At 41.3% G+C, this 25,201-nt stretch overlaps 1 protein-coding gene across 1 annotated transcript in view; it reads left to right on the top strand.

Annotated features, from left to right (window-relative positions):
* The window catches only part of LOC141268954 (uncharacterized), a 39,958-nt gene extending 16,304 nt beyond the window's left edge, over positions 1 to 23,654 (top strand). The window contains exons 3-8 of the mRNA XM_073680368.1: positions 15,365 to 15,537; positions 17,612 to 17,745; positions 20,484 to 20,539; positions 22,088 to 22,269; positions 22,702 to 22,790; positions 23,611 to 23,654. Of these exons, the coding sequence (XP_073536469.1) occupies positions 15,365 to 15,537; positions 17,612 to 17,745; positions 20,484 to 20,539; positions 22,088 to 22,269; positions 22,702 to 22,790; positions 23,611 to 23,654 (678 nt within the window). The remainder of the gene's footprint in view (positions 1 to 15,364; positions 15,538 to 17,611; positions 17,746 to 20,483; positions 20,540 to 22,087; positions 22,270 to 22,701; positions 22,791 to 23,610) is intronic.
* The last annotated feature ends 1,547 nt before the right edge of the window (positions 23,655 to 25,201 follow it).

The raw sequence follows: 25,201 nt of genomic DNA, 5'->3' as shown, positions 1-25,201 counted from the left end.
TAGCGGGTCTGATCGCAGGATCAGGATCCCCATTACATCGTAGGGATCTAGCTTAGTTCTATTGTAGGGACAGATCTCCTTTCTTTCCTTAGTGCTTGTAGCAGATCATAACAGTGGCGAATTCCCACATCCCCACGTAGAGATTGGTGTAACTAGGTGCGAACCTGCCTGTGGCGTCGGAGTCGTGGAGTCGGGGTCTGTGTCCATTTTGGTGAAGTCGGAGTCGGTATAAAATGAACCGACTCCAGCTCCTAAAATATATAATAAATTGAGTACAGTAGTTCAATGCAGTTTGTGGGGAGTATTTTTTTCATAAGAATTTGGGAAATGTCCTATAAATGTCTGTCCTATTCCTGATCTAAGGGTCTAGACTTTTAGCTGAGATGAATCTGTGCTACAGTAAATTTATCACTTAAACATGAGCCATGTATGAGGGATTTAGAGTCGTGGAGTCGGTGTCATGGAATTTGAGGAGTCAGAGTTTGAGGTTTGGCTTACCGACTCCACAGCCCTGGAACCTGGTCCCCATGGCGGTCCCCCATTGCTGGGTATAGTAGTTATCCTCAAATCGGAAGGAATTATGATTTAAAATAAACAACATACATTCTGGTATGTAGTTAATTTGGTCCAGAGGCATCCCGCTATGTTTAAGAAGTGAGTAGCTGCTTGACACCCCTTTTGGTGTTGGATAACAGTGTATAGGCTGGTGATGTCAAGAGTGCCAAGACTATAATGGCTTTGCTATTGGACCTCATTCAGAAACCTTAGGGCGTGTGTTGTGTCCTTAAGTGTGATGGTAGGAGTGGGACTAGATTATGCAGACTTGTCCACATAATGGGAAAGGTTTGAGGTCAAGCTATGAATACCAGAGATTATGGGTCTTCCTGGGGGGTTGTCTAAGGATTTATGGATCTTCAGTAAGTGATATAATATGGCCGTTCTAGGATACGGAGTGTTAATATACTCATATTCATGTTTATTAAGGAATCCTTTTTTGAGTCCTATATTGATCAAGGCCTTCATTTCTTTTGTGTAGAGTGGAGTAGGGTCTTTAGTCATGTGTTCATAGGTTTGATTGTCACTTAGGAGTCTTAATGATTCATTGTGATATTGATGGTAATCAAGTATTAATTATATTATTGTTGCTTTGCAGTTGTTTAATTGCTTGACACTCTTTTCGAATGAGGTTGTTTTTGAAGTTCGAACAGTTTTTTTCACTTTCTCGCCGAATGTCATCTATAACATTTTTCTGGAAAGTTTCCATTGATGTGGAATACTGGTTCAAGGGGTAAAAGTTTGATTTGTTTCTCAGATCCATGTGTTTATAGTTATTGGTAAGAAGGTCAGGTGGGGTTGGATAAAGTACTAGGTGTATTTTTTTTAAAAATGTTTGCTGCCTATGAAGGCCCCAAATTTATCGAACTTAGTGGATGGGGCGTATTTTAATCCTTTATTTAGCAAAAAGACTTCATTCGGTTTTAGAGGGTTCTGGCTTAGATTGAAGATAGATGTATGGTTTTCAGTTATTTCATGAGGTGGTAGTATTTTCTTTTTGGCGAGTTCCCCCCCCCCCTGCAGCTCCTCTTACATTTTGTCTTGGAGCCGATTGAAAAATTTTTTGTATTCGCCGTATGTTTACGTACTGTTGGATGGTGGGAGGAGGTAGTATGAGTCCTATCAGGATTAAGGATGGGTGTCTCATTGGTTGATGCTGGACTAGTTGGTATGGTCCGGTGGGAGGGGGGTAATGGTGTTTCATCAAGTGTACTTATTACATCGAGCCTGTTTTGTGTAGTCACAGCTCTATTAGTGGCGATGGAATTACTTGAACTCGCTATTTCTGTGGGTCTGTGAGTGTTATTAGAGTTAGCTGGAGGATTCTCATTATTGGGTGTTGGGTAAACAGAGAATTGGTCTTCAGAAGTTGGTGTTGTGTTGGGCGTACCCTCTACTTCATCGACAATTTCAAACACATTATTATTTGAGGTAGACGTTAGTGGTTCAGTAATGGCATCCCTTCCAAATTTCCGTCTTTTTCTCTGTATGACTTCTTTTTCCTTGGTATGTATGCAACTTCTAATACTGGTAGATAGACGGATAATTTCGGGATGGTTTTGGTAAGGTTTAATGTCGTGATATAATTTGGAGATTTTCCCTTTACTTTCCATAAGTTGTTTTTTACGTTTCTCTATGATGCATGAGACAGCTTGTTTTGAGAATGATTTAAACATCTCGTTTCATTCGGCTAGGGTGGCTTGGTCCCCTATATCCCCTGATAGGGGTTTCGAAACACATAGGCCCATAGGGATACTATCAAAGGCCAAGTAGCGTTCCAAAGTGGCTACCTCCCAGAGTTCTCTCATTTCTTTCCATGATTTGCAATGATTCCCTAGTTTTACTTATATCAACACTATTAGTGTTGATTGGTGTCTCATGTTGGTGTGTTGTGTTGAAGAATCTATGTATATTATGAATACGGTCCTTCCTATCAGTAACCGTCCTTCCTAATCGACAACAAGAGATACCAGGTACCTCCTGCCCAACTGTGTATCTGATTAATACTTGACGCTCACTCCACCTCACTACTAATTTTCTATTTTTTTTTTAAATTCCCCCATGGGAACCTTCAGTCCATCCATACCCCCATAGACAAAGGCCTGACATAAAGTGAATGGAGAAGCACCCCTATGATCTATTTTACAACAGGATTTTTTAGTATTTTAATCAGTATTTTACCATTATCTAAATAAATCCTATATCTTTTATATTCAATTAACTTCTAGTCGATACCTTTTTATTCACTCAAACCAGCGCGGTTATACATACTGTATATTGGTTATCCTAAAATCAACTTTTGTTTGTGGGAAAACACCTTTAAGATCCAATAAATAAAGAAGTCTCACCACTCCAGCTTGTCAAAGACGGCTGTGGTTGAAACATTGCATGTCTGGTGAATAAAATACCTCGGATGAAGTGGAGTGCTGCGGTTTTCTTTATTGGAGCTTTCTAATATTGCTAAAATCTGATGTGACCAATGAAATACAATTTATATTATTATTAACCCTTTAAGGACCAGGGAATTTTTTCCTTTTTTTCCCCCCGTTCCTTTTTTTCTCTCCTTCTTACAAGATCCATTACTTTTAACATTTCCGTCAACATAGAGGTATGAAGGCTTGTTGTTATGCTGGACAAGTTGCAAGTTGTAGTTTTGAACAACACCATTTATTTGGCTATACAATGTACTGAAAAATGGTAAAAAAAAAAAAAATCAAAGTCGGACGAAATGGTGATAGAAAAATCAATTCTGCCGTTGTTTTATGGATTTTGTTTTTATGGCTGCCATTGTGCAGTAAAAATGACCTGGAAACTTGATTGTCCAGGTCAGTCCAATGAAACGATACCAAACATACATCAATTTTTTTGTATTTTTTTTTTTTTTTTTTCAAGTAATAAAAAAAACGTAATATATAGTAAAACATCTATTTGAATATTGCAGTAAATATTTTTTCCTTTGGATGAGTGCTGTTTTGGCTGCTGGACAGCTAGGGATCCTGCACAATATTACTGGTTTTAATGTTATGGCTTATCGGTGGAAAACTACCTTTGTATACTGAAAAGAAGTGACAAGGTTTTTTTTTTAAAAGGAATAAATAGCTTGTTATTAGGGGGGAGTCTATGAAATGTGTTAACTTTTAATGTACATTTGTGAATAATGCTCATTGGGAGAAATATCTCTATAGAGCAGTGATGGCGAACCTTTTACAGACCGAGTGCCCAAACTGCAACCTAAAACTCACTTCTTTATCGCCAAGTGCCAACACGGCAATTTAACCTAAATACTGAGGTTTTAGTTTAGAAAAAACAACTCGTACAAATTGCAGGCGGGGGCAGCATAGAGCTGCCTCAGAAAGGAGAATCGATATGAGACTGCAGATATAAAGAATATACTCACCCCCATCCTGGTATAAGCCTCCCCATCCTTCTATATATGTTGTCCCCATCCTTGTATATGCTCCCCAAATCGTGGTATATGCCTCCCCAATCCTGGTATATCCCCTATCATTGTATATGCTGCCCCCATCTTGGTATATCCCCCATCATTGTATCATTGTATATGCTGCCCCCATCCAGGTATATCCCCCATCGTTGTATCATTTAGATGCACCCCCATCCTTGTATATTCCCCATCATTGTATATGCTGCCCCATCCTGTTATATTACCTATCATTGTATATGTGCCCCCATCCTGGTATATCCCCCATCATTGTATATGTGCCCCCCATCCTGGTATATCCCCCATCATTGTATATGTGCCCCCATCCTGGTATATCCCCCACCATTGTATATGCGCCCTCATCCTGCCGGCGCCTCTGTTCATCACATAGAAAAAGCAAACAAACAAAAAAACATAATAAACATTCATACTCCCCTTCCTTCCTCTCCCGCACCATGTCGTCTTCTGAAGCCGGCAGCTGACTTTAGCATCCAAGCGATGGGGGTGCATGATGTCACTGCCATGCGTCCAGTCACGTGTACGCTGATAACCATAAGAAAGAAAAATGAGCTGCACTCACCAGTCCTTAAAAGCAGTATCTTTATTCCATAAGGATAAAAAGTCCGGCAAGCAGGGAGAGCGGGGAAGAAAAAAGCAAACAACAGCTGTAACACAGACCTGTAGAAGCGTCTTCACGCGAAACAGCTGTTGTCTGCTTTTTTCTTCCCCGCTCTCCCTGCTTGCCGGACTTTTTATCCTTATGGAATAAAGATACTGCTTTTAAGGACTGGTGAGTGCAGCTCATTTTTCTTTCTTATGCTTATTTTGGACTGTTTAAACTTTTCTATGAGCTTTTGCACCTGAAATGTTACCAAGTCCTATTTAGGTGTCTGCATTGTACATGTTCAGCTTTGCACTGACTATTGCAGCTGCTTGCAGGTGGTGCAGGTTTTTCACTTTCTTTGCTGTAAGACGTGTACGCTGATGTCAGCTGCTGGCCTCTGATTGGCCAGCAGCGTGTATTGCGGCGCACGGACCTGGCAAGTTCGTGCGCTGCAATACACTTCAGCTAGATGTGCGTCCAAGAGCGCACATCTAGCTGAAGTAGGGGCTGGTGTTGCCGGGCTCCTAACCCGCCGAGCCCGGTCCAGGAACGCTAGTGCTGAGGCTATGGCGCGCGTGCCCTTAGGGAGGGCTCTGTGTGCCTCCTCTGGCACGCGTGCCATAGGTTTGCCAGCACTGCTATAAAGCATTAAATCAGATAATAAATAGTTCACATTGATAAAGTGCCATCTACAAAACAAAAGACCATAGTTCCTTTATTCTCTTGAATGGAGATGGACATGCTGCTCGCGTTCCCTCTTGAAGAAACAAGTTTAATGTTATGTGATGTAATGTGAACTGTGATGTATAATGTAAATTGTGATCTGTGTCAATGATGTTAGTAATATTGATAATGAGTGTAGTTTGACAGTAGGGATAGATAGAGTTAATGTTTGGGACTAGCCCAGAGTGGGAGGGATAAGTTTGAATGGCGAGTGACTGAGCATTAGATAGTTAGATAGGGCCTGGAGTGAATAGAAAGAGGACCTAAGGTCCAACGTGAGCAGTGCCGCATTTTGGGTGTCCCTAAGAGAGAGGAGGTCAATAAGTACAAGGTTACAGGGACGTATGGATAGGTCTCACATCAGAAAGGGGTTAAAAACGCACCAAAAACTCATCTTGGGAACGTAGCCTAAGACCACGTGCACACATTGAGTGTTTGGTGAGTTTTTACCTGTGTATTTTTAAGCCAAAACCAGGAGAGGAGCAATCAGAGGAAAAGTATCATAGAAACACGTCACCACTTCTGTATTTATCACCCACTCCTGGTTTTGGTATACAAATACTGATGTAAAACTGACCAAATAATGACTGTGTGAACGTGGCCTACCAGTTGGACTCGGTTGGACTCGTTTACACTGGCTAACCAGTAAATGACTGACGATTGTTACAAGCTGATTGGTCTTTTAGTAATAGCCCGACCGCACTTACAATGTGCACAGAATGATCAGTAGCAGTTGTCAGCACACAGGACAATGTGCTGCAAAGAACTATGTTTTTTTAAAAATAAAAAACAGCCAAAAGATAATTTCATTGATCGTCAGCAAGTTCACACTGGGAAAAGAATGTTCCTAGGAATGTTCAGTGTAATTGCATCACCCTTAGAGTATGTTCACACGTGGCATTTTACAATACCAGCAAAGTGAATGATAGTTCAAAAACCTCATTCACAAGCAGCCTTTTTTTTACTTTGCCTATTTAGTGCTTTTTTCAAGTCCACAGCTTGTCATTCCTTTCCTATAGAGGAAGAAGTTGATAGAGGAGAAACACTACATACTTGTCCCATACGATGATGGATGGAAGTGTATTGCATTTTTATAGAATTCAACTGTAAAAAAAAAACACATGCCCCTAAGAAAATTGGAGACATACAAAGGTGTGATGAAGCCTTACGAGTCTGTGCAAAATGAGCCATACTACAGTTGTGTGCATGAGGTATTACACTTTATTATTGTGCTATGACAGATTTCCTATAGTAGAAAAGCCGGATGTGAAACCGCCAGGCAGGGCTGCTAGATGGCAGCACCCGTCTGTAGTAACAGTGTCAGCTGAAATACATTCTACATACAGATCAATTATGTCTAAAATAAAGAAACAAACAAAAGCTGATAAAGAAGCCGTATTTATGGTTCCTTTATCCCCAGGCAAAATAGCATAGCCACAAATCAATATAAATCCATTTTGGTTCTCCTGAGCCGTGATGTCAGTGTGATAAAACCGTGATCCGCACCTGTGGTTTCCTGCTGGTCTCATATCTGGCTACACCTCCTGGCATCACTGCCGTGGCTGTTAATTGGTGCAGCATTCATGTGCCAATGCAGAAGAATATTGCTTCTGCTATATCAGCATAGGCAAGAGGCATGCACTCAAAACATTGGTGCTGGGCATCGAGGGATTTAAAAGGGGAGTATGGTGTAAATGTAATAGCAAATTTGACATGTTCTAAAGATTCAGTCACATAATGCGTGATAAAGCCGCTCACAGCCATGCCATGTTATCCTCATAATGCTTAAAATACGTAGTGGCTCATCTTCTGTCTTCAGGAGCTTAACTCTCCTCTGCCTCCCAGCTTCCTGCTTTGCCAAGGGGCCGTACACTCCTGAAGATTGACAGTTTAGATCAGCGGCATGGTCGCGAACTGTACGCTCTCCCATGCTGCTACTAGAGGCAGCTTTGCCTTTGCAGCACAGGAGCACTGAGCCTGGTCGGATCTAGTGATCAGGCCAGCTTCATAGGAGCAGTTGCAAGCTGTATGGAAAACAGCTTGTAAGCACACACTCTTTTACTAGAAAACTGATCACGCTGAGGTAGCCGGTAACGTAGACTACAAGCAGTACACATTAGAATTAAAAATCCCTCTGTTCTTGAGTACGCAAAGGATTTTTACTAAGAGGTAAGGACTAGTGTTGAGCGAGTATGTTCTGTTAACCCTTTCGCCGAGTACGCTCGGGCCGAGCACCGAGTATTTACAGCTGCTCGGTGATATGCTTGAATCGCTCCCTTGTGCATGATTTGCGATTGTTAGACATTCCTCACATGTAATAAAGCTGCCAAACAGTTGCAAATCATGCACACGGGAGGGATTCAAGCATATCACCGAGCAGCTATAGATACTCGGAGCTCGGCCCGAGCGTACTCGGACAGAACATACTCGCTCAACACTAGTAAGGACATGTTCAGTAAGCCAAAATCAGGAGTGAAACAATCAGGGGAAAAGTGTAATAGAATGGTGCACCACCTCTATATTTTTCATCCACTCCTGATTTTGGCTTACTAATGTAAAATGCTGACCAAATACTGAACATGTGAACGTGGCTTTAATTCCAATGTTTTTTTTACAAGCAGTTTGCAATTTTAACCATTAAAGGTAATCTGTCAGCAGGTTTTTGCTATCTCATCTGAGAGCAGCCTGATGTAGGCAAAGAGACCCTGAATCCAACAATGTATCACTTACTGGGTGCAGCAGTTGTGACACAACCAGAGTTTTTAGATGCAGCATGTAGCAGAGCTGAGAAAGCTAACCCCGCCCACACCAAGCTCCCTACGTACATTGTCTATTAACAGTGAGCTGCTTATCAGAAGAGGGGACCAGGACTTATGCTTTTGTCCAGCAGTGGTAATGTCCTGGCGATAAAACCTTCATTGTAAGTAAACAGTTCACAGACCAAAAAATTTGACACATAGTTGAAATCTGTGTTTCTGCCCCTAACCCCTGCTGTCTACATATTACAAAGTAAAAATTTGCTGACATATTACATTGGACAACCTCATTAACCCTTTTACCCCTGAGGGTGGTTTGCACGTTATTGACCAGGCCAATTTTTACAATTCTGACCACTGTCACTTTATGAGGTAATTACTCTAGAACGCTTCAACGGATCCCACTGATTCTGAGATTCTTTTTTCGTGACATATTGTACTTCATGATAGTGGTAAAATTTCTTCGATATGACTTGCATTTATTTGTGAAAAAATCGGAAATGTAGCGAAGATGTTGTAAATTTCTTAATTTCCAAACTTTAAATTTTCATGCCCTTAAACCAGAGAGATATGTCGCACAAAAATAGTTAATAAAAAACATTTCCCACATGTCTACTTTACATCAGCACAATTTTGTAACCAAATTTTTTTTGTTAGGAAGTTATAAGGGTTGAAAGTTGACCAGCGATTTCTCATTTTTCCAACAAAATTTGCAAAACTATTTTTTAGGGACCACATCACATTTGAAGTCACTTTGAGGGGCCTTTATGACAGAAAATACCCAAGAGTGACACCATTCTAAAAACTACACCCCTCAAGATGCTCAAAACCACATTCAAGAAGTTTATTAACCCTCCTGGTGCTTCACAGGAAGTTTTGGAATGTGGAAGAAAAAAAATGAACATTTAACTTTTTTCACAAAAATGTTACTTTAGACCCCAATTTTTTTATTTTCGCAAGGTGGACCCCAAAATTTGTTGTGCAATTTCTCCTGAGCACGCCAATACCCCATATGTGGGAGAAAACCTCTGTTTGGACGCACGGCAGGGCTCAGAAGAGAAGGAGCACCATTTGACTTTTTGAATGTAAAATTTGCTTGAATAATTAGCGGACGCCATGTTGCGTTTGGGAAGCTCCTGATGTGCCTAAACAGTGGAAACCCCCTACAAGTGACACCAATTTGGAAACTAGACCCCTCAGGGACCTTATCTAGATGTGTGGTGAGCACTTTGAACCCCCAGGTGCTTCACAGAAGTTTATAACATTGAGCTGTAAAAATAAAATTTTCACATTTTTCCCACAAAAATGTTTTTCAGCCCCCAATTTTGCATTTTCATAAGGGTAACAGGAGAAATTGCACCATACCATTTGTTGTGCAATTTTTCCTGAGTAAGTAGATACCCCATATGTGGGGGAAAACCACTGTTTGGGTGCACGGCAGGGTTCGGAAGTGACTTTTTGAATGTAAAATTTGCTTGAATAATTAGTGGATACCTGATGTGCCTAAACAATGGAAACCCCCCACAAGTGAAACCATTTTGGAAACTAGAGCCCTCAGGGATCTTATCTAGATGTGTGGTGAGCACCCTGAACACCAAGGTGTTTCACAGAAGTTTATAAAAAGGAGCCGTGAAAATAAAAAAAATCTAACTTTTTCCACAAAAATGATCTTTTAGCCCCAAATTTTTTATTTTCACAAGGGTAAGAGGAGAAAATGGACCCCAAAAACTGTTGTGCAATTTCTCCTGAGTACAACGATACCCCATATGTGTTTGGGCGCACGGCAGGGTTCAGAAGGTAAGGAGCACTGTGTGCAAAATGCAAAATTGGCTGGAATCGAGAGCAGACGCAATGTCGCGTTTGGAGAGCCCCTGATGCGCCTAAACATTGGAAACCCCCCCCCCCACAAGTTACCCCATTTTGGAAACTAGACCCCTCAAAGATTTTATCAAAGGGTATAGTGAATATTTTGAACCCAGAGGTACAACACAGAAATTGATAACATTAGGTCATCATATTGAATAAGTTGTCATTAGTCTTGAGCGCAAGTGCTCGCTACTTAAGTTTGCATCGGGTGCTCGGGTATGCACCATGTATCACGGGTGCTCAAGTGACATGCTCGAGTCCCCACTCCGCATGTTTCACGGTTGTTAAATACCCCCCCAAAAAATGCGGGGATCGCTCGTGCATGGCAGGCAATCCCCGCGAGGTTTTTTTTTTAAGCTGCGAAGCATATGGGGAGGAGACTCGAGCAACCGCATACCCAAGCACTCGATGCAAACTCAAGTAGCGAGCACTTGTGCTCAACACTAGTCGCCATATCGTCGTCATTTTTTTTTGTTTACTTTTGAAAAAATCTCAACCCTAGCACAACCCTACCCCTACCCCTAACCCTAGCACAACCCTAACCCTAGCACAACCCTAACCCTAGCACAACCCTAACCTTAGCACAAACCTAACCCTAGGGTTTATTTTTAAAGCCCTTCCTCTTGCAGTATAAGTGATTAGACGTCTTTATTCTTCGGGTCGGTGCAATTATAGTGATACCAGGTTCATATCGGGTTTTTATGATTGACAGCTGTCACACACTAAAAACCCCCTAAAAAGACTAGTTTTTGCATCGCCATATTTTGAGAGCTATAATTTTTCCATATTTCAGTCGACAAAGTCATGTGATGGCTTGTTTTTTGCGGAACAAGTTGATGTTTTTATTGGTACCATTTTCGGTCACGTGACATTTTTTGATCGCTTTCTATTCCGATTTTTGGGAGGCAGAATAAACAAAAAACAACAATTCAGGAATTTATTTATTTTTTATGCCATTCAGCGTGTGATAAAATTGATAAGACAGCTTTATTCTTCTGGTCAGTACATTTACAGTGGTACCACATTTATATCTTTTTTATGTTTGACGCTTTTACACAATAAGAACTATTTTATAGAAAAAAATATTTTTTTGTATAGCTTTATTCTATAGAGAGCTATAACTTTTAATTTTCGGCTGATGGAGCTGTATGGCGGCTTGTTTTTTGCGGGATAAGATGACATTTTCAGCGGTATCATTTTTATTTACATTCGTCTTTTTGATCGCGTTTTATTCTATTTTTCGTTTAGTGGTATGATGATAAAGCATCTTTTTTTGCTTTGTTTTTTATTTTTATTTTTTACTGTGTTTACTAATTTGGTTAATTAGGGGGACAGTTTTATAGCTCAAGTCATTCCGGACGTGACTATACCAAATATGTGTACTTTTATTGGTTTTATTGTTTTGTTTTTTTTCGTAATAAAATTTATTTATGGGTACAGTATATTTTATTTTATTATTTTTTACACTTTGTCCCACTATGGGACTTTTTCATATTTTGCAGGCTGATCATTTGCATAGCATAGAGATGCCGCATCATCTCTGTGCTATGCGGAGTGTCAGTCCTGCACAGGCAGAAGTTACTTTGATCGCGCACTGCGCATGATCAAAGTAACTTACTACTGTCTGGTGACTCGAATGTCGTAATGACGACATCGGGTCACCATGACCACTACTGGGACCCGGCACCGACAGTGCAGGACGCTGGAGAAGGAGGTAAGTAAGCCGCTTACCTCCCCTTGCTCCTGGGATGCTGCGACCAACTTCGATCGCAGCATTTTGGGGCTTAATGTGCCGGGAGTGGTGCCATAGGACCAGGTGTCAGCTGTGAGAATCAGCTAACACCTGGCGGCGATCGTGCCCGCACAGCCTGTGTGCGGGCCCAATCGCCAAGGCATACTAATACGTATCTGGTCCAATAGGCCCAGGGCGCAGATACATATTATTACGCCTGACGTCAGAAAGGGGTTAAAGGAGTTTTCAGCTAAAAATTATAGTAAAAGTGTTGAAGTTGCCCCGATGTTTCAGATTCAAGCTAGGTCGGTAGGTAGTCTTCAGGTTTGTAAATAAATACAAGAGCGCGATAGGGTCTTATCCACATTAAAAGGATGATAATTAAAGGTAGAACTGCTCACCTTCTGAGGTTGTGAGACACAACACTTATAGAGCCTGAAAACCAAATGCTGCAGCTTCCGTGAAACAGATTAAAGTTGCAGGATTTGAAGAGTGTCTGCTCTCTCTTGAATATGACACAATTAGTGGTATGATAAAATTGTATGTTTATTGTCAACGCGTTTCAGAGTCCGCCGACTCATTCAGGACAACCATACATAAATAACCTATTTATTTACGTATGGTTGTCTTGAAGAAGGAGTCGGTCCACTCTGAAACACGTTGACAATAAACATACAATTTTATCATACCACTAATTGTGTCATATTCAAGAGAACGCAGACACTCTTCAAATGTTGCTACTTAAAGGCTGTGTGCCCGCGATGCGTTTTTGTATTCTTGGTAGAAGGTCTACAATGTTCCCCAATGATAATCTGTGCACATGCTGCGGAAATTTCCGCTGCGGATTATCATTGCGGAAAAATCCGCAGCACTACCATTAATTTTGCGTAATCGCGGCGTTTTCGCCGCCAATGACTTGCATTGAATCGCATAATATCCGCATCACTACATGTGCACATGCGGATATTAATCGATTGAATGTGCGGATGATACCCAGGTCTGGAGAAGAGACGACTCTCCTCTAGACCCGGGTACCATAGTACCTGTAAAAAAAAAATGAATTTAAAATCAAAAATAAACATTATACTTACCTTCCGATGGGCCCCGGTCTCCGGTACGGTGCATCCTGGTGCGTCCTGGCTCCCCGGCGGCTCGCGATGGTCTAAAAGGACCTTCCATGACGTCATTTAGTCATGTGACCTGTCACACGACTAAATTACATCATGGAAGGTCCTTTCAGACCACCGCGATCCGCCTAACACACCGGACGCATCGGAGAAGCAGACCGGGGGCTATCGGAAGGTGAGTATAATGTTTATTTTTTACCATTATTTTTAACTATTAACTTGGTCACTCTATATAAATCCATTCCGGTTGCATGGATTTATATAGTGTGACCAAGTTGTCAAGTACTTTTCCAAATGATGCTAAAATCGCTTGGAAAAGCGCTTGACAGCCCGCATACGAAATTGCATGTGAAAAACGCGGGACATACGCTTTGTTCCTGGCAGAAAAACGCATGTAAAATCCGCATGCGTTCGTTCTGCCAGAGAGATGCAGAAACGCTCAGGAAAAAGTCTGGAGCTTTTCTGCATCGTGAGCACATAGCCAAAGGGGTTTTCCCATGAACGAAAGTTCATTTTAATCAATAGATCTTGGAATAATAATAACTTTCACAATTGAATGTTGTGAAGAATATTGGAGATATAATCCCATGTCAATTATTGTATCCTATTTGGCAGGGATTTTAAAGGTAGTGTACAGTACAGTTGTAACTGGACACTTCTGCAGCCAAGGAAGAGGGAAGGGGCGAAGAGACCGTGAGTGACCAAAATCTCACTTAGCAGCTCCAAGCCAAGGAGTTACACCCCCACCAGCTAGTTGGTGGGCTACAACAGGAAGACCCCTGTGGATCCAAGCCATGCGGCCTTCCCTTTGTGTCAGACAAGTGTAATTCAATGCAGAGTTATGGAAATACTGTATGTCCTAGCCATTCATAACATACATTTTCGAGATCCCAAGAGAATGTGGAATGTCAGCCTAGCTCCCAGCCCAGTCTAGGGCATAGGGATGGGGAGATACCCGGCACAGCCTTTCGGGAAACCCCTAGGGCCACTGTGTTTGGTCTCCATGCGTAGCAGGGGCCCAGTTGAATCTGATGACACCAGAACCGGCTCCCTAGGAGAGTCCACTAAGGAATTATAACCCATTTTATTTATAGCTGATGGAAGCCAGGTGTGGAGATCTAGGTCCAACCCATGGAGCAGGTGGGGGTGACTCAAAGAGGTTAAAAGCTCCTTAAGCTCTGGCCTAGTGCTTTCTCTCCGGGAGGTCACGACGACACATCGTGTGAGGGAAGTCACCCCGCAGAGGGACCCACAAGCCTCCCATGTGGCAGCCCTCCCCCGCAAGCCAGGCCTTCCATCTGACTGATCACTGACTCTTATTATCTGCTTATATCTTTTGTACCACTACTATTGTGTTTGCATCTCTGACCATTATGTATGTATAACCCTTATGTATAAAGTGTATTGTCTAGTGTGCCCTTAAGGCGATTAAATATATAATTTAACCTTGGGCTGCTCTTTTATATCAATCCACGAATCCACACATGCGTTGTTCGGCTTAATCCACATGCTACCGGGGCTGCTTCCTGGCCCGATATAATCCCCTGGTTCGCTAGTGGAAATTATATTTAATAGGAACTGGTGGCAGCTCTACCAGGCTGACAGGGTTCTGTTTTACTGGGGTCAGTGAGAGGGGCCTCTCAGTCTGTCAGGGCTGTGCGTGAGTTTGATGCCACATCAGTGTATGAGTGGGCCACCTCTTCTCACTCCCGGTACCTACCTGTACCCGTGTGGACAGGGGCTGTCTGTGTAGAACCGTACCAGTCTGACCTTATGTGTCCCCAATGGAGTGAAGAACGTCATGTAGGTGCAAAGGACAGATCTGAATCACGTGATGCGTCTGATGTAATTTGTGACTTCAAGCGGGTGGGGAGGTGTAGATCCTTCACAGATGTGTTTAAATAAAATGTTCCTGTGCTGAGATAATCTTATAACTATGCCCCTGCTGTGTACTGTGTAATGGCTGTGTCTGACCGTGCAGGAACATGGCGTGATCATACCACATCTCCTGGGCAGGGGAGGAAGCAAAAGAGTATACAGACAGGACAGCAGGGGATCGCAGACTATTCATTTTGTGAGGTAAAACATTTCACTGCCTGTTTTTACATAATGTTTTACTTCAAAGAAAGAATCAGCTGTGATCCAGTGCTTTAATGTCTGTATCCTCTTTTACTTCCTCCCCTGCCCAGGAGATGTGGTATGATAAGAACATGTTCCGTACACGGTCAGACACAGCCATTGATTAAAATGAACTTTTGTTCGTGGGAAAACCCCTTTACGTCTTCAGGTGTGTGTCAGACACAGCGTAGCGTTTCCTGTCTCATTTTGTGACCTGAACCTTGTGAAGGATGCTGGCTCATCTCCATAGCAAAGCCAGCCAATGTATAGTAATAATTTTCTAAAAGATTATTTTGCTGTTTATTTTTTAATTATTTAGGTAGTGTATATGTCTACATTACAGATATTTCACGGTTTTTATTTTTCTTCACATTTGATTATACCATTCACTTTATAATTTTTTTTTTTTATAAAGCTTTGCCGCTGTTTCTTCTTTATTCACAGTTTATACAAAATATGTATCTACAGGAAACACCTGAAGAAACAATTGTAAATGAGGAAAGTACCGGGTTTTCACCTTCATTGTTGAATAGTTTTGGATGTATTCCCAGTGATATCAGCCATCTTTTTAGTGTGGAAGAACAATCAGTTACACAAAAATCATTTCCAGTCTCCAAGTAAGGAAAATTCTATGAGGGATGAGTTATAAAGCATCTATAGCTAGATTTAACTACAAAAACTACATACACAATTACATTTGAGAGCATTGCATTAGCTTGACTCATAAAATTTTTATATGAGAATTATCCATTTATTCTGACACGGATTTCTCAAGGTAAATACACCAGCCTCATCTGGAATAAGAAATCTATATAATATTGTTTGCAATTTGTAGTGTTAAATCTGGTGGCAGATGTGTTTTATAAAAACCAGCATGCACTCACTTTCTTATATGTTAAGGCCACTTTCGCACATCAGTATTTATGTCCTTGCAGCAGTATTTGTAGGACAGAATCCAGGAATTTCCAAAGTCCAGAAGAGGTTTCCAAGACACTTTTTCTGTGTTAGGGTATGTGCAGACCATCCGGAGCCGGCTGCGGCCCCGAGGCTGCGGAGAAGCCGCCTCCTTCTTCCGCTCATTATGCGAATGAGTGCCGGCCTCTTTTTTTTTATTTATTTATTTTTCTCACATGCAGACTTTCCCCATAAAGATTAGGTCTATGGGGAAAGCCCGCATGCTTTCCCCATAGACCGCATGTCAATTTCCGCGGGTGTGCCGCAGACGTGTAGTGGGCATGGGATTTGTATAAATCCCATCCACTATGCTGTAACATTTGGCCGCTGCAGATTGCACGCAGCGCACTTGCGCTAATCGTCTGCACATACTCTTAGTTCCACTTCTGGTTTTTCCTTGCAAATACTGATGCAAGATACAGGCATTTATGTGATCGTAGCCTAAGAATATATTGTCCTGTTGTTACTTATAATTACATGCATTGTATGCGTTACATCCTCACTGATTGCTGACAGGGGATCGATAATGCAAAGATAGAAATCATCGGACAATTAAATTGGTTGTACAGAAGAGCTAAAGGGACATTTACACTTCAAGATAATTGTGTACGAGCTTTGTTGAAAACAGTTGTCTTGTCCTCTAAATAGGCTGCCTATCGCCCGTTGAACAAGCAAAATGGGTGAAATTATCACCAGGTGATCATAGAGTGAAATCATGTTTTATGCCGCAGTCCTGTGTAATCAGGACTCGCACTGCTGAGATCAATGGCAGTCTGTGTGCACTGAGTGATCTAGTATAGATTGCTCAGTGTGCATCGTTTACTTTAGTCTGCCTACGTAAATAAGAATTCAAATGACCGCTGACTTGTTAAAGTTTACCAATCGGAGGTCATATTGTGCTATCGTTCGGTTTGTGTAAATGGAACCATAGTTCTACACGTGCAGACCAAAATAAACGATGCTAGTTCCTTCAGTGCGCAGCACAATGTGTTTCCGAGAACCATACCTTTTTTGCGCAGTGCGAAAGATCACTTTACCCGATGAACAAGAGTTTTGCTATTTCATCCGCAGTCTGTTTACATGGCAAGATAGTCGTGAAATGAGTGTTTTAGCAAAGCTCGTTCACAATTATCTTTCAGCGTAAATGCCGCTTTAGTGGCTTTCAACTCGCTATTTTCTAGAGCTACCCCGGTGTTAGAGGCAGGAAATATGAGAAGCGCAAGGATCTGAGTCACTTTGACAAGAGCCAAGTTTGGTGTCTAAATGGAAGGGAGAAAGCCTCTCTTAAGCGGCTGGTCTTGTGGGGTGTTGATGGTATGCAGTGTTTACTACTTACTAAAAATGGTGCGAAAAGAGCAAGTGATGAAAAATAGGTCATGAGTGCCCAAGGCTTATTGATGAACTTGGAGAGCAAAGGCTAGCCTTCTGGTCTGATTACACAGAAGGGCTAAAAAAGTTAATGCCAGCTAAGATAGAAAGGTGTCAGAACGCATGAAGCATCACAGCCAGCACAGACCAGTCATTGTGCTAATGTGGACCCCTGTCCACTGCTGAAAGCATTAACTGTACACAGGGCAGCATTTAGTTGTCAGTGGATCCTAACTATTACATTTAATAAATTCATATTCAGTCTCTTGTAATATTTCCACCTATTAAATTGATAATAGAAAAAAGTGTCCAATTGTAATGGTGCAAAATGCTGACTTTAATAACATATTTTCTCCACTGCCCAAATAGTGAGAAGTTGACACTTAATAAAGGTAAAAATGTCAGCTGGAACGATGCTTCACGTTCACAGACTAGTCTTCCGTGTCTTGAAGAAGTAAAGCCATCTAGTGAGGTTTCCAAAACTACTACTTGTATGACAGCAGGTAAGAGAAGCAGGAAAAGAGGCAGATCATAACAATTACAGCTGCTCTCCCACGTAGAGATGTCAGTCTTGTGTTCAGTTAACAAAGCATCGTCTTTATAAGACATCCTAAATAATCAAAGCTCTGCAGCCTTTCTTGCACATGAAATTACGGGTTGCTGTTAAAGAGATGGTGCACCTTCTCTGCCCAATCTGAGATCACTCAGGCTCCCGGGCAGGACACTTGCTGAGGCATCCATCTGCTGTCCAGAAAATATAATCTCCTACTCTTAATTATGGTAATCATCCAAGTGCACAATACCTGCTGGATGTAGTTGTTTGAGCAATTGTCCCTCGTGGCGTGCAGCAGCCTCTCTTTATGGGTGTAATAGAGAGACGCAGTAGGTCACCTGTACCTCTTAACTATGCTAAAAGGATTATGATTAATCCTTATACTAAGGAAAAAATAAAACTAATGTATTTGAGCAACTCATGGTCCCGCAGCAGAAATCAGAAGCTGAATTACAACTGTCACTTACATTTATTGCACCCAGAAACGCTAATAATGTCATCTAAGGGTATTTTAGACCCTACTTTATATGCAATATAGATATTATTATACAATAGCAAAGACTTTTGTTTCCTGCTCGAGCTTTCCTTAAATTTGCTCTGTGAACTTTTTTTTGACCCCAGTTTTTCAATGACCCTGCGCACCTGTGTCTTTGACATTGGCTTGTCTAAAAACTACCAAGATAGGAGGTCTGTGACCCAGAAATTCATCTGGTTTTTCTTTGACTTCATATACAGATGTAGAAAACTTTAACTTGTGCTTTAACCTGTTATATCATGTAGCAAACTATAAATTGACATTTTCAAATGGCACATGATGCAGTAGATCAACTTGAACTTTGCTACACATGTACAGTACAGACCAAAAGTTTGGACACACCTTCTTATTTAAAGATTTTTCTGTATTTTCATGACTTTGAAAATTGTACATTCACACTGAAGGCATCAAACCTATGAATTAACACATGTGGAATTATATACTTAACAAAAAAGTGTGAAACACTTTTATATTCTAGGTTCTTCAAAGTAGCCACCTTTTGCTTTGATGACTGCTTTGCACACTTTTGGCATTCTCTTGATGAGCTTCAAGAGGTAGTCACCGGAAATGGTTTTCACTTCACAGGTGTACCCTGTCAGGTTTAATAAGTGGGATTTCCTGCCTTATAAATGGGGTAGGGACCATCAGTTGTGTTGTGCTGAAGTCAGGTGGATACACAGCTGATAGTCCTACTGAATAGACTGTTAGAATTTGTATTATGGCAAGAAAAAAGCAGCTAAGTAAAGAAAAACGAGTGGCCATCATTACTTTAAGAAATGAAGGTCAGTCAGTCCGAAAAATTAGGCAAACTTTGAAAGTGTCCCCAAGTGCAGTTGCAAAAACCATCAAACGCTACAAAGAAACTGGCTCACATGAGGAACGCCCCAGGAAAGGAAGACCAAGAGTCACCTCTGCTTCTGAGGATAAGTTTATCCAAGTCACCAGCCTCAGAAATCGCAGGTTAACAGCAGCTCAGATTAGAGACCAGGTCAATGCCACACAGAGTTCTAGCAGCAGACACATCTCTTCAACAACTGTTAAGAGGAGACTTTGTGCAGCAGGCCTTCATGGTAAAATAGCTGCTAGGAAACCACTGCTAAGGAAAGGCAACAAGCATAAGAGACTTGTTTGGGCTAAAGAACACAAGGAATGGACATTAGACCAGTGGAAATCTGTGCTTTGGTCTGATGAGTCCAAATTTGAGATCTTTGGTTCCAACCACCGTGTCTTTGTGCAACGCAGAAAAGGTGAACGGATGGACTCTACATGCCTGGTTCCCACCGTGAAGCATGGAGGAGGAGGTGTGATGGTGTGGGGGTGCTTTGCTGGTGACACTGTTGGGGATTTATTCAAAATCGAAGGCATACTGAACCAGCATCTCTACCACAGCATCTTGCAGCGGCATGCTATTCCATCCGGTTTGCATTTAGTTGGACCATCATTTATTTTTCAACAGGACAATGACCCCAAACACACCTCCAGGCTGTGTAAGGGCTATTTGACCAAGAAGGAGAGTGATGGGGTGCTACGCCAGATGACCTGACCTCCACAGTCACCAGACCTGAACCCAATCGAGATGGTTTGGGGTGAGCTGGACCGCAGAGTGAAGGCAAAAGGGCCAACAAGTGCTAAGCATCTCTGGGAACTCCTTCAAGATTGTCGGAAGACCATTTCCGGTGACTACCTCTTGAAGCTCATCAAGAGAATGCCAAGAGTGTGCAAAGCAGTCATCAAAGCAAAAGGTGGCTACTTTGAAGAACCTAGAATATAAGACATATTTTCGGTTGTTTCACACTTTTTTGTTAAGTATATAATTCCACATGTGTTAATTCATAGTTTTGATGCCTTCAGTGTGAATGTACAATTTTCATAGTTATGAAAATACAGAAAAATCTTTAAATGAGATGGTGTGTCCAAACTTTTGGTCTGTACTGTACCTCTAGCTACAGTCATCCTTCCAAGTCCTATAAGAAACAACCCTGTGGTCTCTTACCGTCCTAATCGTTCTACGCATTGGCTCTATGGATATACATCTGATCAAACATAATAATTAATGAAGGAAATATGTTAGGAAACCAGTGGAATCGTTATGTATTGATTTATTCTTTCCATCTTGTGTCACAAAATATATCTAACTTATAGTTAATTTTTAGCCATGCATGGTATTACAGATGAGGAACAACTGCGAACAGAAACTAAAGAACAACAGGTATGTCTTGCTTCTTACTGGTTTATACAATTGTTTATTTTTATAATGTGATGTCATGTCTTATACTACAAATGTATTTAAAGCATTTTTTGTAACTTGCTCTTCTCTACAAACCCTAAAAAGTCAGGATTTGAAGTTATCCCATACAGTTGGCATCTGTATCATCACAACAAACCCTTTTTATATCTAAGTAAACCTGGCGGCAGAAACCTCCTGCTATTATTTGTACCCCCCCATTTCATCTAGGAATGTAAATAGAGGTTTATCTCCCGGCACTGCTGTCTCCTCAGGCTCTGCTCACATGTTTGTATTTACTTCCATTTTTAGGATCCATTTGGGGAGCATAACAGCAGAAATAAATCGCTCAATTACAGGACCCGTTCATTTGAATGAGTTTTTATATTTCCTAAAAAGGCATTAGTCTGCATCTGTTTCGTCTGTTTTTGTTCAGACTAAAAAAAAATGTAATCCATGACCGTTTTCTTTGTCTGTCCAATGGATCTGATTTTTAGCATTCAAATCTATAGCAAATGGATCATTATGTCATGTTTAATGGATCGATTTTTAACACTGTGTATGCCTAGAACACTAGAGGCGTTCAAAGACACCTCTATTAAAAATGGATCTGTTCAAAATGGGAAAAAAATGGATGAAAGCTAATACAAAAGGGATACCCAAGTGTTTGGTTTCAGTATGGTATCCGGTTGGCATCTGCTCTTTTTGTTTTATTTCAACTGGATTTGTTACCAATTGATCCCAAACAGTAATGTGAAATGAGCCTTAGATGGGTCCATGGAAGCAGGCACATAAAAACTTCAATCCAAAGCAGAGCATTGTTGTTTAAATCCAGATTTCTCCGATTCTCATGCAAAAAAAATGACACATCAGCACAGAAAAGAAATCTTAGGCCTTGTGGTCACCAACTATATATATCATAACGCCTCTAGCTAACAGGTTGAAAATTTGCTTTCTAGCACCACAAAATAACGCACGTGTCCATTCTTGTAATCATGACTTCCACAGGCCGACATTACTGCCTCTTCCACGGCCCGGGAATCCTGTATTAGCAAATCAGCAGCTAGCCATATAGCACTGGCCAAACTCTGGACTGTCCTAAAGTATAGAGGGGAATTTTCTCTTCCCACTCCAGCAATCTGGCCCTTTTCTAGGTTTTAATAGGCTAGAAAAAACTGTCTGCACCAAAATGCATACGTTTATAATTTTTTTTAAATAAAAACATGCCTTTTGGTAGCTGCAGTGCTGCATGAGGTATATAAAGGTTTCTCTGCACAAATCTGTCAGAGAAAAATGATACCATGTTACATTGCATGCCATATGTACAAACCTTTTGTCCAAAAAAAGTATTACTTCTAGAGGAAGATAGTTTGGTATATAATGGGTTGAAACAATGACACATGGACTCCTTCACACATCCAAAGTTTAGATTTTGCATGCCTCTGTAGTCGTAGGCTTGCACTCTTATTATGTAAAAATGCGGAATGTTTCAAATACGGTAGAAAAATAATAACTTTGTATTTCATTTCCCAGGTTCTAGAATCAGTTATTAAAGATTGTGTGCTGCTAATGAGCCAAAATAATACTGATTTTGAGATGGACCAACAACACAAGGATCTAAGCAAATCTCCAACAAGAAAAGGAGCACAAGATACTCACTTGAATGAAAATACTAGAAGGGAAGAGGAAGAGATAAAGAGAGGTTTATTTGAAAGGTACAAGTAACAAGTCACTGATGAAATACTAATGGTAAAAACTGTCACACAGCCCAAACACTGGTGAAACTGGCTCTAAAACACTGATGGACATTCATTTGTATGTGTTTTTTACGTGTGAGAAAAATCACAGATGTCTGAAAGAGACCTAAAACTCATAATCACAAAAAAATCATCTCTGGGCCCAGAACTCATCTCACAATAAAAATGGCTTCATACTGCTATGGCGATGGGAAAATAAAAAAGTTGTGGCTCTTAGAAGGAGAGAAGAAAATGAAAGGGCAAAAATAAAAATTGGCTGCAGTGGGAATGGGTTAAACAACCCTTTTGAAGACCCAAAAGTTGTGTTTAATTAGATATTTTCTTATATCCGCTATTAAAAAATCTTGGCTGTATGTATATTATATATTTCCATTTGGTGTTTTCTTGCAGAACGTGCAAAGTCTCTGACAGTGAAGAATTGTTCCAAAGTACCAAATCTTCTACTGAATTAATGAGTAGCAGAAGCAAGAACTCAACAGGTGATAGCATTAAAATTAGCTATATGTGGTACCTACAATGGTGCCATTAGGAAGTTCAACTCAACCAGCAAAAAATAATAAACTTGAGGATCTCTGAAGGCAGTGACACAAAAACGAAAAAATCAACAAAAATAGATTTGGTAATAAAAGGGGATAAATTCTCCAGTGCTGGAGGAGTTAATTTGCTTATTGTAGTCTAGCTGGAAGCAGGACAGTTTATATATTTGGGTATCTTGAAGCTAGCCTGTGGCTTTTCTCTGTTGAGAATGAAAGATTGCTCAGGTTAGAATCCATATAGATTTCCATGATGGTTAGTTCATTCAGAGCTACTGCAGCAAAGCAGTCAGGCAGGATTTAATGTTATTTACCTGCAATTACCCTTATTTCTCTCGTGGCTTCATTGGGGGACACAGAACCAATAGGAACCATGGCTGTTGACTTCTGCCACCAGGAGGCTGTCACTAAGGCCATGGCCCCACTATCAGTAATTGGTCAGTATTTTTTCTCAGGAGTGGGAGCCAAAACCAGGTGAGGAACAATCAGAGTAAAGGTATAATTGAAACAAGTGCACCAATTCTGCATTTATCACCCACTCCTGGTTTTGGCTCCCACTCCTGAGAAAAAATACTGACCGAATACTGATAGTGGGGCCTAAGAAAAATAAAAGTCAGCTCCTCCCCTGCAGGCTACACTCAGCTAAAAACACTGGACTAAACCAGTTTAGCTAAGTGTCATGTTTGAGATAGACAGAGGTCAAGTTTCCAGACCTGTTTCTCCTTTTGTTTTTTCTTATTCTAACTTTTTTCTCTTTTCCATTTAGGTTGGGAAGCAGAGCTGAATGGCCACTCTGTCACCACGCTATAGACTTAAATGACAGCGCTCAAATGGTCAGACTGTATCTTGTCTGCTCTGGATGTTCTGGATGTTAGGACCATATTACCTGACATACCAGATGTCCTGGTATATCGTCCTTGCCTTTTGACTCCCCCACAGCGTGACTCATTGCATAGAGTGAAAAGGGATTCAGCGTTACCAGATAACTTGCCTCTTTAGTACAGTTAAATATTTCCTATGCGCGCCGGAGTCGTAGCAGTTCCTGCATTCTGCTGGCTCCTTGTTTCAGTGGTGTTCCTTGGTTGCGTCCTTTGTTGCCCGCAGATGCTCCCTTCCCATCAGTCTATTGCAATCCCGATTCTCCATCAAGTGTTGGACTAAAATATATTTATTACCCAGCTTCCGCTGCGGCCTATTAAGCTACCAATTGACCATGAACTCGTCCCCTTCAGTCAGTCAGGATTGTGCAGACTTTTTTTGCGCTTTCAGTTCTGTCCCCACCTTTAACTCTTAATGCTCCTTACTCCAGCAGACACCGCCATTACTCCACTTCTACCGACCCTCAGCCATTCCCAGCCCTACAGGACTGGGTAGGTCTGTCTGCCCAAGGAGCGATACCAGAAGTGTCACCCGTAGCACTCTAATACTCCTGTGCCATCTATCTGTTTCCTTCTGTCTCTCTGCCATGTCTGACCCTTATAGAGGACTATACACTCAAAGCCTGCCCAGTGCCCCTTATCACAATTTTTTCTTGCACCTCATGTCAGCACAAATTTCCATCACACTACCCTGTTGGGACCTTTGCGGTTTGCACTCACCCACTGCCATTGCCGCATGCTTTCCAGGGGCCCTCCTCAGTCAGTGGCTGAGTTAACCAAGGTGATAGCCCAGCAAGCATAGATCTCTCAGTATGACATTTTGTACAAGTGGAAAAGGCGGTACTCTGACCACTTCCCTTTTTTTTGGAAGTGCATTGAGCTGTAGGTTGGATTGCTACTAAAGGGGAAAATAAAAAAAAGAAATACCTCTTTAAATCTTCTACCTTAGCGAGTGTGAACGAGCTGAGTGTGACCGGAGCGTAAGTGCAAACGGAAGTAAGTGTGTGACTTGGGATTCAGTGAATAGGTAATTGGGAATCCTGCAGAAAATACCTTTGTGAATTGCTGTGAGTTGCTGAATTGTGACCTACTGAGTGCTTTTCTACCTGTTTAATTTTATTGGGCTTTTTAAAACCTATTTTCTCTCTACAGTTTACAGTCTCTTATTTTACTACTTGTGTGTTTAAGGGTTAACTACATTGCACTTAAATCCTGAGGTGTAGCTATACTCACAAGGGGTTAATTAAGGGTGAGTGGTCATAATTAAGGGTTTATAAGGGGCAGCTGTTTGGGGCACCCAGTCCTTTGGAAGTGCATAGAGCTGTAGGTTGGATTGCTGCTAAAGGGGAAAAAAAAAAAGCTCTTAAATCTACTTCCTTAGCGAGTGTGAACGAGCCGAGTGTGACCGGAGCATAAGTGCAAACGGAAGTAAGTATGTAACCTGTGATTCAGTAACTTTGGATTCAGGGAGTTTGGAAG

This window comes from Phyllobates terribilis, unplaced genomic scaffold (assembly GCF_046119375.1).
Source record: "Phyllobates terribilis strain yellow unplaced genomic scaffold, ASM4611937v1 Scaffold_1__5_contigs__length_1240528914, whole genome shotgun sequence".
In the NCBI taxonomy this organism is placed as follows: Eukaryota; Metazoa; Chordata; class Amphibia; order Anura; family Dendrobatidae; genus Phyllobates; species Phyllobates terribilis.
The sequence above is the reverse complement of the archived record's forward strand: the minus strand, read 5'-3'. Positions and strand labels throughout refer to the sequence as shown.